Genomic DNA, 16,764 nt, shown 5'->3' on the forward strand with positions numbered 1-16,764 from the left:
GAGTAATAAAGCATCCCAGAGGATAGTGGCTGAAACAAACACCATTTCTTTGTCTCTTGACCATGTGTTGGCACTTTGAGTTGGGCTCTGCTGGTCAGTTCTGTAAGTGTCCACTGGGCTTGTTCCTGTGTTTGTGGTCAGTTGTGTGTCAGCTTTGCTGAGCTTGGCTGGGCTGTCTCACTTACCTGCGACTCATCTGGGATGATCCATCTCTCTTCTACTTTGTCTCTTATGTTGTTAGCCTGGGGTTTGTTCATACGGTAGAGGCGAGGGGCCCAGTGTATAAGCAGAAACAAATAGTTTTCCTGAAGTCTAAGATTGGAACTGGCACCACTTTACTTCTGCTGTACTTACTGGTTCAAAGCAAGTCACAGAACCAGATAGAGTGAAGAGGTGGTGAACCAAGCCCCACATCTTAAAGAGAAGAGTGACAAGGTCGCATTGTGACGCACGAACCTCATCCCGAGGTGTGGACACAGGGAGGAGTAAACGATGAGAGCCATTTCTGCAATCAATGATCATTTTGGCCTGAAACTATTTGCCACCGTTTTGTGTGTGCATACAGTTGGCCAGAATTTATTCTCACGTCATGCCTCACTGCAAGGGAAGATTTGGAGAAGGGGAAAGTCTGGGTATTTCTGAGCATCAGGTGGCAAACAGGTGGAGTGAATCTCCTGTTTTCAGTCCCCTGTCCTTGCTTCTTCCTCTGCCTTGAGCTGGGTTTTCATTTCTACTCACCAGATGTGGACGAATGTGCCAATCCCAGAAGTTGCCCAGAGCATTCGACTTGCCACAACAGTCTTGGAAACTACTCTTGTGTCTGCAACCCAGGATATATAGCCAGAAGTGGAAAGAAGAGTTTCCAGGGCCCAGGGGAGACATGTCAAGGTAGGCACAGGGGTCTTCTGGGGAATCAAGTCCAATCTGTTTGGAAAGACAGCAGTGCTGGAGGAAGAGTTAGAAGTTGAAGTAGGTCTCAGCTGAGTTCAAAGTCTTGTCTGCAGAACTGAAGCCAATTCATCCATTCATGCATTCATTCAACAAACTCTTCTTGAGCACCTTCTATATGCCAAGCATTATTCTAGGGATGGGAAAACTGTTACAATACAGAAGAAAACATTTATTCTACTGGAACTTCTTATCATGATGAGAGAATCAGACAACAGACAAAATTCAATCATGTGTTTGGGCTGAGTTTTCTGCTGATGGCTTGACATTCTACCATGCAGTGACAGTTGTGTTGGCTCAACTGAGGGCTAGAGGATCCACTTTGAAAGGGGCTCACTCACAAGGTGAAGGTGGTGCTGGCTGTTGGCTTGCAGCTCTGCCAGAGTTGTAAGCTGGAGGTCTAAGTTCTTCTCCGTGAGAGCTTTTTTTCCATGGCTAGTTGAGCTTCCTCACAGTATGGCAGCTGAGTCAAACATGGGCATCTCAAGAGAACCAGGTGGAAGTGTGTGGTATTGTGATGACTTGGCATGGTATTTTTATGACCTAGTGTCACCACCACCACAGTCACACGCATGCTCAGATTCAAGGGGAGGAAATATAAACCTCATTGGTTGATGGAAGGAATATCAAAGACAGGACATTGATTAAGGGCATTAGGAATGAAAGACATTGTTTCAACTATCTTTGGAAAGTACAAACTATTTCCCACGATGAAGAAAATCTGTAACTCTCTCTCTGTTTCTCTTCAGATATAAATGAATGTTCTCAAAGGGCCCCACCTTGTGGTCCTAACTCAATCTGTGGAAACCTGCCAGGAAGATATGAGTGCAGCTGTTTGACTGGTTTCTCTTCTCCCACTGGAAATAATTGGATCCCTGGAAAGTCAGATCATTTTAACTGCACAGGTAATGCACTCAGACTCAGGCTTGGGTCTTTGGTAGACAACTCCTATTGAGTTGAGTACATGGTGTGCTAAACTTAGACACCTAATCTTTGGTCTGCTCACTCTCCTCCACTGTTTCTCAGACATTAATGAATGTCTCTCCCATGGGGTCTTCCCAGAGCATTCTGAGTGCACCAACTCTTTGGGAAGCTACCGCTACAGCGGTCATGTTCGATTCACCTCTAAAAACCCCTTCAGTGAATGTATAGAGAACTTGATCTTCTTTTTTAGCTACTCAATTAATAAAGAACTTTATTTGATGTTCCTATGAGGTAAAGATTATGTTCCTAATGATCCACTTGAGGCTCAGAGATGTAAAGTCATTAATCCAAGGATACACAACTATGAAGTAGAAGCTGAATTTGAACTCCTGTTGAGTATCAACTATGAGTTAAGCTGTGGCTCAGGCAATACTTGAGAATACTTCATGGCTCAAGCTCTAGCCTGATTTACACTTCACTGGTGGGAGATATGACAGTATCTGGAGATAGTTTTGGTTTCCCGTTCTGGTGATGTTGGTGGGTAGTTTGTGTTAATCAACTGGTCAGTCTCTGGGTAGAGACCAGAGATCCTGTTAAACATCCTCCAATGCACATCACAGCCTCCCCACAACCAAGAATAATCTGGTCTCATGTGTCATTAGCACTGAGATAAATTCTGTCCTGGGGAAAGCTCAGATCCAAAATTCAGAATTTTTTCTTGAAAGGTATTTGAATGAAGACGTGAGAGTTATTCTTGATATTCCCTTCCCTTCTGTATTAAATCAGTCATTGTGTTTTGGGCAATCTACCTGCTAAATATGTCTTGAATCTCTCCACTCTTTTCCATCCTTGGTTTAAGTTCCATCGTTATTACAGTGGCCTCCTCACTAGTCTTTCCATTTTTCTAGTGTTGCTTTCTCAAATCTATTCTGCACACTGCAACCAGAATACTGTCACCAAGAGATATGGGCTTCAATTCCTGAGTCTGCTTGCTGCAGCATTATTAATTATCTGAAGGGAGGGTGATTCCATAACCAAGGCATAGAATGACCAAGCCCTCAACATATTCCTTTGGCTTGGAGTTAGAGATATTTTGAAATCATCTCTGACACTTCTGATCTATTCGTAGCAGTTAGCTATTGCTGAGTAACAAATAACCCCAGAAGTTAGTGGCTAAAACTACCACCATTTGTTTATTTCTTAACTCCACATGTTGGAAGTTTAGGTTGGGCTCTGCTCTGGTCAGTTCTTTTGGTCTCCACTGGGCTAGTTCATGTGTTTGTGGTCAGCTGTGTGTCAGCTTTGATGATCTTGGCTGGGCTGCCTCATATATCTGCAGCTCATCTGGGATGACCTGTGTCTCTTTCACTTTGTCTTTTTCTTACTATCCTGGAGTTTGTTCATATGACAAAGGCAAGGGGCCCAAAGAATGAGCAGAAATAGGTTTCTTGAGGTCTGTTTGGAAGTGCCACCACGTTGCTTCTGCTGTATCTATTGGCTACTGCAAGTCATAGAGCCAGCTAGAGTGAAGGGCTGCAGAATCAAACTCCACACGTTAGAGAGATGAGTGGCAATGTCACATTGTATGGCACAAGCCTTATGCCAAGGTTGGACACAGGGAGGAGCAGAACATGACAGCCATTTCTACAATCTATGATCGTTATGGTTTGAAACTATTTGTTACCTTTTGTGTGCATACAATTGGCCAGAATGTATTCTCATGGCCATGCCTAACTTAAAGTGAGGTTAGGGAGAAGGGGAAAGTCTGGATATTGGGGAGGGTCAAGTGGAGATAATCTCCTGTGTGTAGTGTCCCATCTTTACCACTTCTCCTTCTTTGACATGGCTTTTGATTTCTACTCACCAGATGTGGATGAATGTGCCAATCCCAGAAGCTGCCCAGAGCATTCGACTTGCCACAACAGTCTTGGAAGCTACTCTTGTGTCTGCAACACAGGATATGAATCCAGAAGTGGAAAGAAGAATCTCCGGGGACCAAGAGAGACATGTGAAGGTAAGTGAAGAATCAAGTCCAATCTGTTTGCAAAGACAGCAGTGATGGGGAAGAAGTTGAAGTGGGTCTCAGCTGAGTCCAAAGCCCTTGTCTGTAGAGCTGAAGCCAATAGGCAATCATTCATTCATACATTCATTCTACAAATACTTCTTGAGCACCTAGTATATGCCAAGCGTTATTCTAGCGATGAAGAATACAGCAGTGAGTAACACAAGTAAAAATTACTTGTTCTCCTGGAACTTATCATGAAATGTGGGGAGAGGAAGGTAACAACAAAATGCATGCAGGAAAATCTTGTGTGTCAGGAATAGTTCAAGGAAAGGTGAATAGGGAACGCATGAGGGTGATGCTGTAGTTTTAATAGAGTGGTAGGGAGAGGTCATGCTGAGAAGTTGATTTTTGATATAAGACCCAAGGGAATGAGATACTGGGTGTCTGGGGAAGGGTGTTCTAGGAAGAGGAAAAAGTAGGTGCAGTGGTCTGGAGGCAGGATCCCAGCCAAAACACTAAGCTCTTCCAAACATGTGTTCATTCAGTCCTCCCAACAAACTGATGGTACAATGGTATTTTATACCCATCTTACAGATGAGGAACAGCCTCCATTGTAATGGAATCACCAAGGTCAAATAGAAAGGAAATAAGAGAGTTAAGATTCAGCTCTTCCCAGTGTGACTTCATACCCCAAACACCATGCCTTCTGCCTCTGAATCAGGTTGCAAACACTAGCATCTCAGGGTGGGCTTGTGCAGGACAGATATCAACTTAATCCTCCAATTCCCAGTCTCTGAGACTCAAGACAGCTTGGAAAGCTGTCATGTAAAAACACCAGAGCCAGACAGAATGTGGATTTAAATCGCAGTTGTGCTTTTCACAAGATATGTGATTTTGCACAGTTTTGAAGCCTCAGTTTTCTCCTCTGAAAAATGGGAATATTAGTTTGCAACTCATAGGGCTGCTGTGAGCTTTCATGAAGTGGATGCCTATTAAAGATTTTCCTCACTGCCTGCCACAAAGAAAGCGCAACACGTTTGGAGTGCATTTTTTATGTTAGCTAGTGAATACATCTATATTTGCTCTGTCCCAGATTCCATTCTGAGTATTTAAAGATACTTATTGTTGTTCAGTCATTAAATCATGTCTGTCTCTTTGAGGACTGCAGCATGCCAGACTTCCCTGTTTTTCAGTATGTCCCATAGTTTGCTCAAACTCATGTCCCTTGAGTCGGTGATGCCATCCAACCATCTCATCCTCTATTGTCCCCTTCTTCTTCCCTCAATCTTTCCCAGAATCAGGATCTTTTCTGATTAGGTGGCCCTTCACATCAGGTGGCCAAAGTGTTGGAGCTTCAGTTTCAGCATCAGTCCTTCCAATGAATATTGAGGGTTGATTTCCTTTAAGATTGACTGGTTTGATCTCATCAACTTATTTAATCCTCTGAACAACTCAATTGGGTGGGTTCTATTATTGCTTTCATTTCAAAGATGAGGAAACAGAGACACAGAGAGATGAATTTTCTTATCCAGTGTATTAGCTCAGACTGCCATAACAAGGTACCATAGACCGGGGGTGGGGCTTCACCAACAGAGATTCATTATCTCACAGTTTTGGAGGCTGGAGGTCCAAGATTAATTATCACCATGGTAGGGTTCTGGGGAGAGCTCTCTTCTTGCCTTGTACACAGCTGCATTCTTGCTGTATCCCCACATGGCAGAGAGAGAGAAAGAGCTCTTGTGTTTTGCCTCTTTTTTTCAAAAGTATAACGTGTATTTCTTTTTTACACATGGTTGCATCATATTTATTTGGCTGTGTTATGTCTTAATTATGGCACTCATAGTCTTCCTTGTGGTGCATGGAGTCATTAGTTGTGGTACACATGCTCAGTAGTTGCGGTGTGAGGGCTTAGTTGCTCCATGGCACATTGGATATTAACTCCCTGACCAGGCGTTGAACCTGCATCCCCTGCATTGCAGGGCAGAGTTTTAACCACTGGACCATCAGGAAAGTCCCTCTTCCTCTTCTTTTTAGGGCATTAATTCCATCATGAGAGCTCCACACTCAAGATCTTATCTAAACCTAATTGTTTTCCACATCCAAATGCCATCCCACTGGGGGAGAGGAGGGTTTCAACTTGTGAATTTTGGAGAGACATAATTCACTCCATAATATCCAGTAACACAGAGATTATAAGGATCAGAGCCAGGCTTTGAACTCAGACATCCATGCCCTCTACCCCTCCACTTGGATATAGTGATTCCTTGGAAAGGAATTGAAATTCATTAACAAAAGAGGGGAATGATGAATTTGAGGCTGAGGGAACACAGGTGAGAGAGAATGAGCCTCATGAACAGACAGGTAATCGATGAATTTGAATCATGAATTATGAAGGCATTAGAAGCAAAATATGAGAGACTTCCCTGGCAGTCCAGTGGCTAAGACTTCAACTTCCAATGCAGTAGGTACAGGTTTGGCCCCTGGCTGGGGAGTTAAGATCCCACTTGCCTCATAGCCAAAATCCCAAAACATAAAACAGAAGCAAAATTGTAACAAATTCAGTAAAAACTTTAAAATAATGTTTGGTCGCTAAGTCATGTCTGATTCTTTTGCAACCCCATGGACTGTAGACTTCCCTGTCCATGGGATTATGCAGGCAAGAATACAGGATTGGGTTGCCATTTCCTTCTCCAGGGTATCTTCTGGACTGAAGGATCGAACTCATGTGTCCTGCTTTGGCAGGCAGATTCTTTACCACTGACTCACTAGGGAAGCCTTGGTCCACATTAAAAAAAAAATAGAAAAAAAAGAAAGGAAAAGATGAACTCAGCTGGGAACAGACTCTCAAGGTCTTACATGTTCTAATGAGGAGTGTGGATTTTGTCCTGAGCTGTGGGGAATCCTCATCAGAAGATTTGCATGGGTCACACACATGTCTCTAAATGCTTTCTTTTTGTAGTGACACAAATGAGTTTAAGAAGGTGAGCCTGAAGGAGTCAGGGAAACCCATTGGCTTTAGCCAGTGATGGGGCTGTGAACTGCTACTGTACTCTCATCATTCTTCTGCATTTTGATTTTCCACTTAGATGTGGACGAATGTTCCAGGAACTCAACTCTTTGTGGTCCCAATTCTGTCTGCACCAACATCCCAGGAAAATACAGTTGCTCCTGCTTGCCGGGGTTCTTTTCACCTGGTGTGTGGAGCCCTGAAAAGCCTGAGGCTTTCAAGTGTGCAGGTAATTCTTCCAGCCATTTTGGGGACTTCTCAGTGAGTGTCAAACTACCCTGAAACATGGTGACTTATCACAACAGTCATTTGTTCTTTTTAAAAAAGTATTTATTTATTTGGCTGCTTTGGGTCTTGTCGTGGTACATGGGATCTTTCATTGGGGCTTGCAGGCTTAGTTGCTCCATGGCATCTGAAAACTTAGTTCCCCAACCAAGGATTGAACCCGTGTCCCCTGTTTTGGAAGACATATTCTTAACTACTGGGCCACCAGGGAAGTCCCCAGTCACCTGTCTTTGCCCATGATTCTGTGGGTTGACCATATGGTTTTTGGGGGGCCCTACCATGGTTGGCAGGTCCAAAATAACCTTGCTTACATGGCTGGTAGTTGGCAATGGCCTCTGGCTGGGAGTTCAGCTGGCCCTTCAGTTTTCCTCATGGACTTTCCCTCATGACTGCTTGGGCTTCCTCAGAGCACTGCAGCTGGCTCAGAAACTCTCAGAGGGACGTTGGTTATATGGCCAAGGTTCCTCAACTTTGGTACTATTGACCTTAGGAGCTGGATAGCTCTTTGTTGTGTGTCGGGGATGCTAACCTGTGCATTATAGGATATTTGGCAGGCTCTTTGATCTCTACCCATTGGATCCAAGTGACCACTAAAAATTTCTCCAGACATTGCCCAAGGTCCCTCAGTTGAGAACCACTAGATCAACAAAACAGAGATTTCTTACTCTCACACCAATCCAATATGGATATACTTGGCCGAGGGGCAACTTTCCTCCATGGAGTGATATAGGGAAGTCTCTTTGTATCTCTTGGTTCTTATACCCCTTAAGACATTAGAATTCCTGGTTCCAGGAACTTCCCTGGTGGTCCAGTGGTTAAGACTCCATGCTCCCAATGTAAGGGGTGCAAGTTCCATCCTTGGTTAGGGGACTAAGGTACCACTTAAGCCATGTGGGCATGGCCAAAATATTTTAAAAAGAAATTTCTGGTTACAGTCAGTAGTGGGGAAAAAGAGAAAAGGTACAGCAACTTCTTAACCCCTTGGCTCAGAAGTTACACGTCATACTCCTTCACATTCTATAAATGAAAGCTAGTCACTTTATCCCATCTAGATGCAGAGGATTCTGGGAAATGTAGTCCCTGGTTGGGTTGTTATGTTTTAGCAAGAACTCTTTGCTTTGAGGGGCTTCCCTGGTGGCTGAGTGATAAAGAATCTGCCTGCAATGCAGGAGGTGCAGGCAATGTGGGTTCCATCCCTGGGTGGGGAAGATCCCCTGGAGAAAAACATGGCAACCCACTCCAGCATTCTCCCCTAGAGAATCCCATGGACAGAGGAGCCTGGTGGGCTATAGTCCACAAGGTCACAAAGAGTTGAACACGACTGAAGCAACTGAGCACATGTGCACCCTCTGATTTGAAAGGGGAAGCATGATTTTCATTGGCTTGGTGACCCATCCTGCATCATGCCTGGTCTCTGCTCCACAGATGTTGACGAGTGCCTTGACAGGTGCCTTTTCAATGGGACATGCACCAACACCCCTGGGAGCTATTTTTGCACCTGCCACCCTGGCTTTGCACCAAACAATGGACAACTCAACTCCAAAGATCAAAAGGCAGACTGCATAGGTGAGTGGGAAGTTTGCTGGGCCTCCTTGGAAAGAACTATATCCTTACTCCTCTGCACTGTTTGATATCTTTGAGTTTTTTGCAGATATCGATGAGTGCCTTCAGGATCCCTCACGATGTGGCCCAAATTCTGTCTGCACCAACACCCTGGGCTCCTACAGCTGTGGCTGCATTGTAGGTTTTCATCCCAATCCAGAAGGCTCCTGGAAACACGGCAACTTCAGCTGCCAAAGTAATAATTTCCTTAACATGTCTTGGCAATGGAATCTGTGTCTTGCTTTGTAGAATTCTCACTTTTTCTCATTCTCTGGATTCTCCTTTTTTTTTTTACTTTATCTACATATTCTCTTATTTTCTGTTCACTTGTTCATTCATTAATCACTCATTTGATAAAGTATTTTTGGAGCAACTGCTAATTAATGAATTCAACAGTCCCCTGCACTAGGTCCTGAGGATTTAATATCTACTACTGTGGGCAAGAATCCCTTAGAAGAAATGGAGTAGCCATAATGGTCAACAAAAGAGTCCAAAATGCAGTACTTGGATGCAATCTCAAAAACGACAGAATGATCTCTGTTCGTTTCCAAGGCAAACTATTCAATATCACAGTAATCCAAGTCTATGCCCCAACCAGTAACACTGAAGAAGCTGAAGTTGAACAGTTCTATGAAGACCTACAAGACCTTTTAGAACTAACACCCAAAAAACATGTCCTTTTCAGTATAGGGGACTGGAATGCAAAAGTAGGAAGTCAAGAAACACCTGGAGTAACAGGCAAATTTGGCCTTGGAATACGGATTGAAGCAGGGCAAAGACTAATAGAGTTTTGCCAAGATAATGCACTGGTCATAGCAAACACCCTCTTCCAACAACACAAGTGAAGACTCTACACATGGACATCACCAGATGGTCAATACCGAAATCAGATTGATTATATTCTTTGCAGCCAAAGATGGAGAAGCTTTATACAGTCGACAAAAACAAGACCAGGAGCTGACTGTGGCTCAGATCATGAACTCCTTATTACCAAATTCAGACTTAAATTGAAGAAAGTAGGGAAAACCACTAGACCATTCAGGTATGACCTAAATCAAGTCCCTTATGATTATACAGTGGAAGTGAGAAATAGATTTAAGGGCCTAGATCTGATAGATAGAGTGCCTGATGAACTATGGACTGAGGTTCGTGACATTGTACAGGAGACAGGGATCAAGACCATCTGCATGGAAAAGAAATGCAAAAAAGCAAAATGGCTGCCTGGGGGGGGCTTACAAATAGCTGTGAAAAGAAGAGAAGCGAAAAGCAAAGGAGAAAAGGAAATATATAAGCAACTGAATGCAGAGTTCCAAAGAATAGCAAGAAGAGATAAGAAAGCCTTCCTCAGCAATCAGTGCAAAGAAATAGAGGAAAACAACAGAATGGGAAAGACTAGAGATCTCTTCAAGAAAATTAGAGATACCAAGGGAACATGGAATATTTCATGCAAAGGTGGGCTCAATAAAGGACAGAAATGGTATGGACCTAACAGAAGCAGAAGATATTAAGAAGAGGTGGCAAGAATACACAGAACTGTACAAAAAAGATCTTCAAGACAGAGATAATCACGATGGTGTGATCACTCATCTAGAGCCAGACATCCTGGAATGTGAAGTTAAGTGGGCCTTAGAAAGCATCACTACAAACAAAGCTAGTGGAGGTGATGAAATTCCAGTTGAGCTATTTCAAATTCTGAAAGATGATGCTGTGAAAGTGCTGCACTCAATATACCAGCAAATCTGGAAAACTCAGCAGCGGCCACAGGACTGGAAAAGGTCAGTTTTCATTCCAATCCCAAAGAAAGGCAATGCAAAAGAATGCTCAAACTACCGCACAGTTGCACTCATCTCACAAGCTAGTAAAGTAATGCTCAAAATTCTCCAAGCCAGGCTTCAGCAATATATGAACTGTGAACTTCCAGATGTTCAAGCTGGTTTTAGAAAAGGCAGAGGAACCAGAGATCAAATTGCCAACATCCGTTGGATCATGGAAAAAGCAAGAGAGTTCCAGAAAAACATCTATTTCTGCTTTCTTGACTATGCCAAGGCCTTTGACTGTGTGGATCACAACAAACTGTGGGAAATTCTTCAAGAGATGGGAATACCAGACCACCTGACCTGCCTCTTGAGAAACCTATATGCAGGTCAGGAAGCAACAGTTAGAACTGGACATGGAACAACAGACTGGTTCCAAATAGGAAAAGGAGTATGTCAAGGCTGTATATTGTCACCCTGCTTATTTGACTTCTATGCAGAGTACATCATGAGAAACGCTGGGCTGGAAGAAGCACAAGCTGGAATCAAGATTGCCAGGAGAAATATCAATAACCTCAGATATGCAGATATGACACCACCCTTATGGCAGAAAGTGAAGAGGAACTAAAAAGCCTCTTGATGAAAGTAAGAGAGGAGAGTGAAAAAGTTGGCTTAAAGCTCAACATTCAGAAAACGAAGATCATGGCATCTGGTCCCATCACTTCATGGGAAATAGATGGGGAAACAGTGTCAGACTTTATTTTTCTGGGCTCCAAAATCACTGCAGATGGTGATTGCAGCCATGAAATTAAAAGACGCTTACTCCTTGGAAGAAAAGTTATGACCAACCTAGATAGCATATTCAAAAGCAGAGACATTACTTTGCCAACAAAGGTCTGTCTAGTCAAGGCTATGATTTTTCCAGTGGTCATGTATGGATGTGAGAGTTGGACTGTGAAGAAAGCTGAGCACCGAAGAATTGATGCTTTTGAACTGTGGTGTTGGAGAAGACTCTTGAGAGTCCCTTGAACTACAAGGAGATCCAACCAGTCCATTCTAAAAGAGATCAGTCCTAAGTGTTCTTTGGAGGGAATGATGCTAAAGCTGAAACTCCAGTACTTTGGCTACCTCATGCGAAGAGTTGACTCATTGGGAAAGACTCTGATGCTGGGAGGGATTGGGGGCAGGAGGAGAAGGGGACGACAGAGGATGAGATGGCTGGATGGCATCACGGACTTGATGGATGTGAGTCTGAGTGAACTCCGGGAGTTGGTGATGGACAGGGAGGCCTGGTGTGCTGCAATTCATGGGGTCGCAAAGAGTAGGACACGACTGAGCGACTGAACTGAACTGATAATAGACATGATAGCTGCCCTCATGGAGCTTATGGTCTAGGGAAGGGAGCACATGCATTATTATTTAATAACCACAATGAGTGTAATAATTGAAAAAGTGCAGCACACTTTGTTGTGCATTGTGTAGTGGGATATTTAATATGCTCTGTGAAGTGCCATTTAAACAGAAATTTGAGGGAAGAGTGCGGATTATCTAGATGAAGAGTAGAGATCATGGTTCTCCAAATGATAGCATGTGCAAAGGCCCTGAGGCTAATGCAAAGTGAGGAGGGCATGGGAAATGGCATTTACTTCATCTGAGGATGTGGGCAGAGGTCAGCTTTTACAGGACTTGTGTGCCGTGTAAAGAATTTTGTAGTCTTTTTGCTGAGAACAACGGGGAACTTTGAAATGTTTAAAAATTTTAAAGTTATGGACTATTTGATGTGTTAAAAGTATAGATAACTTATATGGAGGCAAAGGGGTATAATAATAAAATGAGTATATCTTAAATCCTTAGCAACATAAGAACTAGAACATCATCAATGCCAATGCATATCCCTGAGTCCTCTGAAGAGAGGCCCACTTGGAACTTTGTAATTCCTGAACCTAAAATATTCCCCCTCTAAACATTCCTTGTTTAGTATGGTTTGCTTTGGAGCTTTATAAAAATGGTATTGTATTATGTATAGTCTTTTCTGACTTGCTTTCTTCACTTGCTATCATGCTTCTCAGAATCACTGCTGTAGTGTGTAGCTATAGTTTGTTCATTTTCACGGTTGTATTGTATAACATGGCAATGGATGGATTTCATGCAGGGGATGATGAATGCAGACTTGTTGGGGTTAAGTTTGATTTGGTTGCTTTTGTTTTCTTAGGAGGGATTCCCTTCAAGTGTAAAGATGATGTGATAGGCAACAACATGCAGGTCCAGATATGCCATGTGGGAGCAGCAGTGGAGCCTAAATATGTAAGTATTTTTGAAGGTTCCTAGTTTTCGAGGTTTTTCCCAGAAGGCACTTAGGTAGGATGTTGTCCCGCAGCTTTTACAAAGACAAAAATAATCATGGCCTAGACCAGATAGATGTGTATTTCTCTCTTTGTAGCAATCTGAATGTAAGCTGCTGAGATCTGATGTGATGGCTCCATAATACTCTTCCATCATCAACACAAGACTCCCTTATTGTGGCCCAAAATGGCTGCTGCAGCTCCTGCCATCAAATCTGCATTCCAATTGGTGGGCAGGGGAGAAGAGCAAGTGAAAGGCACAGTCCTTCCATTTAAGCATATGACCTGTATAACTTTTGCTTATACCTAGCTTCAAGAAAAGCTGGAAAGGAGGGACATTTGCCTTTCTAAAACTTGGGAATTCATTTACTCAAACAAGTAAGAATGTTGGAGTCTCATTTTTTGTGAGGTGTATTGCTGCATCTGTATGATGTGGAATGGATGATACACAGCCTCCAAGCCAGGCAAAGAGGAATTTGGATATCTTGATTTTCTAATGAAGTCATTCTAGTGAGTAAAGATTCCAGAAGCATTTTCAGAAATTGATGTCACTATATTAAATATAAACTTATAAATTAGCTTTGGAATTCCAGTGTACTTCAGACCGCAGTTGTTTTTTTAAATTGTGAAACACACATAAAATTTATCATTTTAAAGTGTACAATTCAGAGGCATTTAGTACACTCACAGTGGTGTAAAAACACCACTTCTATCTCCAAGCTTTTCATCACCACCAAAATAAACCCTATATGCCCATTAGCAGTTACTCTGTCTTTCCTCCTGTCCTCAACCCTCCAAAAACAGTGATCTAATTTCTATCTCTATAGACTTGTTCATTCTGGATATTTCATATAAATGAAATCACACACTATGTGGTCTTCTGTGTCTGGTTTCTCTCACTGCATCATATGCTCAAGGCCCAACCACGTTGTAGGGAATATCAGTGCTTCAGTCCTCTTCATGGCTGAATTATATTCCAATTGGACCACTGGTTTTTTTCACACATTTTCTGTCTGGTTTTGTTCTTGTTGTTCAATCACTCAGCCGTGTCAGACTTTGTGACTCCATGAACTGCAGCACACAGGTTCTACACTTCCCTGTCCTTCACCATCTCCTGGAGTTTGTTCAAACTCATGTCCATTGAGTCAATGATGACATCCAACCATCTCATCCTCTGTCACCCCCTTCACCTCCACCTTCAATCTTTCCCATCATCAGGGTCTTTTCCAATGAGTCGGCCCGTTCACATCAGGTGGCTAAAATATTGGAACTTCTGTCTTTTTACCCCACTCAATAGTTTTGCTGTTGGTTGATGGTTTCTTTTCTTACTTACGGGAGAGAAAGGTGCTGTGATTCCAATTCTGATTGAAGGGTGAGTTTTTATTTTCCTGAGAATACTATAGCCTCATGACACCCAGGAATTCAAGACCACCCCCATGTGGAGGGCTCACGGGCCCAGTTTGTGCATTTCATGCTTGATCAATTCTCACAGATGCTCTTCCCGCTTGGATACAGGTTTCCTTTTGTGCGCTGATGAATGCCACCCTCAGCGTTCTGGACAATGTCTGTAAAAACAAAACCACTGTCATCTCTCTGAAGGTAACACTGAAGTCTTTGTAATCATGTTTTGAGTTTTGAACATCTTGGGGGCTTACCTTGGGTGCAGAATATCCTCTTTAACATAAAAGGGTTGTGAGTTAACATTTAATCTACTCCAGTTGTAAGGTTTGAAAAATTAACATGCAGAAAAGTTGCCTTTTTTCTGTACAGTTTTGTGGGGTTTATTACCTGAGTAGGTTTGTGTAATTACCACCACAATTAGACAATAGAACTGTTCCATTCCTCTCCGCCCACAACTTCCCTGGCCTTCTTTTTTTTTTTTTTCTTAAAAAATTTAAAATAACACCTGTGGTGGATTCATGTCAATCTATGCCAAAACCAATACAGAATTGTAAAGTAAAAATTAAAAATAAATAAATAAATTTAAAAAAATAAAAATAAAAAAAAATTTTTTTTTGGCTGCATGGCATGTGGGTTCCTAGTTCCCCAACCAAGGATCAAACCTGAACCCCCAGCAGTGGAAGTGCAGAGTCTTAACCACTGGACCACTGAAGAAGTTCCTTGGGTTTCCCCTTTATAACCATGTATTCAATCCCTTCACCATTAGCTCGTGTGAATTCCTGATCTGTTCTCTGTCATTTTAGTTTTATCTTTTCAAGAATGTTTTGTAAACGGAATCACACAATAAGTGGCCTTGAAAGTCTAGCTTCTCTCAGTAAGCACTGTGTTTTCAAGTTTCATCCACTTTGTAGCATGTGTTAATGCTTCACTCCTTTTTGTGGCTGAGAAGGAAATGGCAACCCACTCCAGTGTTCTTGCCTGGAGAATCCCAGGGGAGGTGGAGCCTGGTGGGCTGCCGTCTATGGGGTTGCACAGAGTTGGACACAACTGAAGCAACTTAGCAGCAGCAGCAGTATCCCTTTTTCTGGGTGGACCACAGCAGGTTTATCCACTCATCTTTGATGGATATTGAATTGTTTCCACTTGACCACGATCACTTCATTCCTCCACCCCCACCTCAACTTTTGGTGATTATCAATAGAGCTACGATAAACATTTGTGTGTGTGTGTGTTTGTGTGAATCTGAATTTTCATTTCTCCAGGGTAAATACCTAGAAGTGGAATGACTAGATCATTATAGTTGCAGATTTTATTTAGATCTTTTTATTGATATATAGTTGATTTACAATGTTGTGTCAATTTCTGTCATACAGCAAAGTGATTCAGTTACACACAGATATACATTTTAAAAAATATTCTTTTCCATTATGGATTTATCATAGGATACTGAATATAGTTCTCTACAGTTGCAGGTATTAAACATTAATTTCTATTAAGTCTTTAATTTGCAACTAATGGTTGTTGTTATTTCATTGATAAATCTAAATGAAAATAAGAATAACACTTTCATTTGTATTCTGGTGAATTTTAAATTAATTAGTATTCATGAAGTGTATATTCATTCATGGAGTTTTTAGATTAAATTTGTATAAACAATGAGCCCTTTCAACAAACTTATTTAAATTCCTGCAAACATTTTCTACCATGTTTGCATATATTCTCATTTCTCCCCAAATTTTAAGTACTGAATGAAGATTTACAAACCTAAAGCAAGATTACTGTACCCTTACATGCCGTGTGTGCCAAGTCGCTTCAGTCATGTCCAACTCTTTGCAACCCTTTGGAGTATAGCCCACCAGATTCCTCTGTCCATGGAATTCCCCAGGCAAGAATACTGGAATGGGTTACCATCTCCTCCTCCAGGGGATCTTCCTGATCGAACCCGCATCTCTTATGTCTTCTGCGTTGGCAGGTGGGTTCTTTACCACTAGCACCACCTGAGACGCCCTTACTATGCTTTTAAAGGATTTGTAAATCCAATCAACCACACATATGAATATAATAATTCAGATTTTTAAAATGTGCGATGCAGTATGTCAGTCTTAAAATTGTTCTCAAATTGTTCAGATAAAAATCGCAAGTCTAATTGCTTTTGGCATGAAATCATCTGGTTGGTTTCCTTCTCTAATACATCAAATTGTTCCAACCATTAAGGAACAGATTTCCACATTAAGCCAAAGATTAAAAGATGTCCTAAAATTAACACACATGTTTCACCATTATGGAGTTTTAGCCTGCCTGCCATTTTTTTCTTTTCTGAAGATATAAAATAAACTTCCTAGCTAAGATGAATACATTTACTGTCAAAGGGAGTTTTGATGATATTTCATCTGCTACAGAATTGAGAATCACACTTTTTCAGGATGATTCTAGTTGAGATTCTTCTGCTGCCTCAGTGGAGAGGGACCCCAAATTCATACCTTTCATTTGGGATAT

At 42.0% G+C, this 16,764-nt stretch overlaps 1 protein-coding gene across 4 annotated transcripts in view; it reads left to right on the forward strand.

Moving 5' to 3' along the window:
• ADGRE1 (adhesion G protein-coupled receptor E1) overlaps nt 1–16,764 on the forward strand; it is a 65,458-nt gene that overhangs the window by 21,836 nt on the left and 26,858 nt on the right. The window contains exons 7-14 of one of the 4 annotated variants that reach the window (XM_040242106.1): nt 742–888; nt 1,698–1,853; nt 3,740–3,886; nt 6,964–7,113; nt 8,595–8,735; nt 8,821–8,967; nt 12,738–12,829; nt 14,383–14,466. In XM_040242106.1, the coding sequence (XP_040098040.1) occupies nt 742–888; nt 1,698–1,853; nt 3,740–3,886; nt 6,964–7,113; nt 8,595–8,735; nt 8,821–8,967; nt 12,738–12,829; nt 14,383–14,466 (1,064 nt within the window). The remainder of the gene's footprint in view (nt 1–741; nt 889–1,697; nt 1,854–3,739; nt 3,887–6,963; nt 7,114–8,594; nt 8,736–8,820; nt 8,968–12,737; nt 12,830–14,382; nt 14,467–16,764) is intronic. The other 3 variants (XM_040242107.1, XM_040242108.1, XM_040242109.1) reach the window with 3 other exon arrangements.

Source organism: Oryx dammah, unplaced genomic scaffold (assembly GCF_014754425.2).
Source record: "Oryx dammah isolate SB20612 unplaced genomic scaffold, SCBI_Odam_1.1 HiC_scaffold_5, whole genome shotgun sequence".
NCBI classification, from domain to species: domain Eukaryota; kingdom Metazoa; phylum Chordata; class Mammalia; order Artiodactyla; family Bovidae; genus Oryx; species Oryx dammah.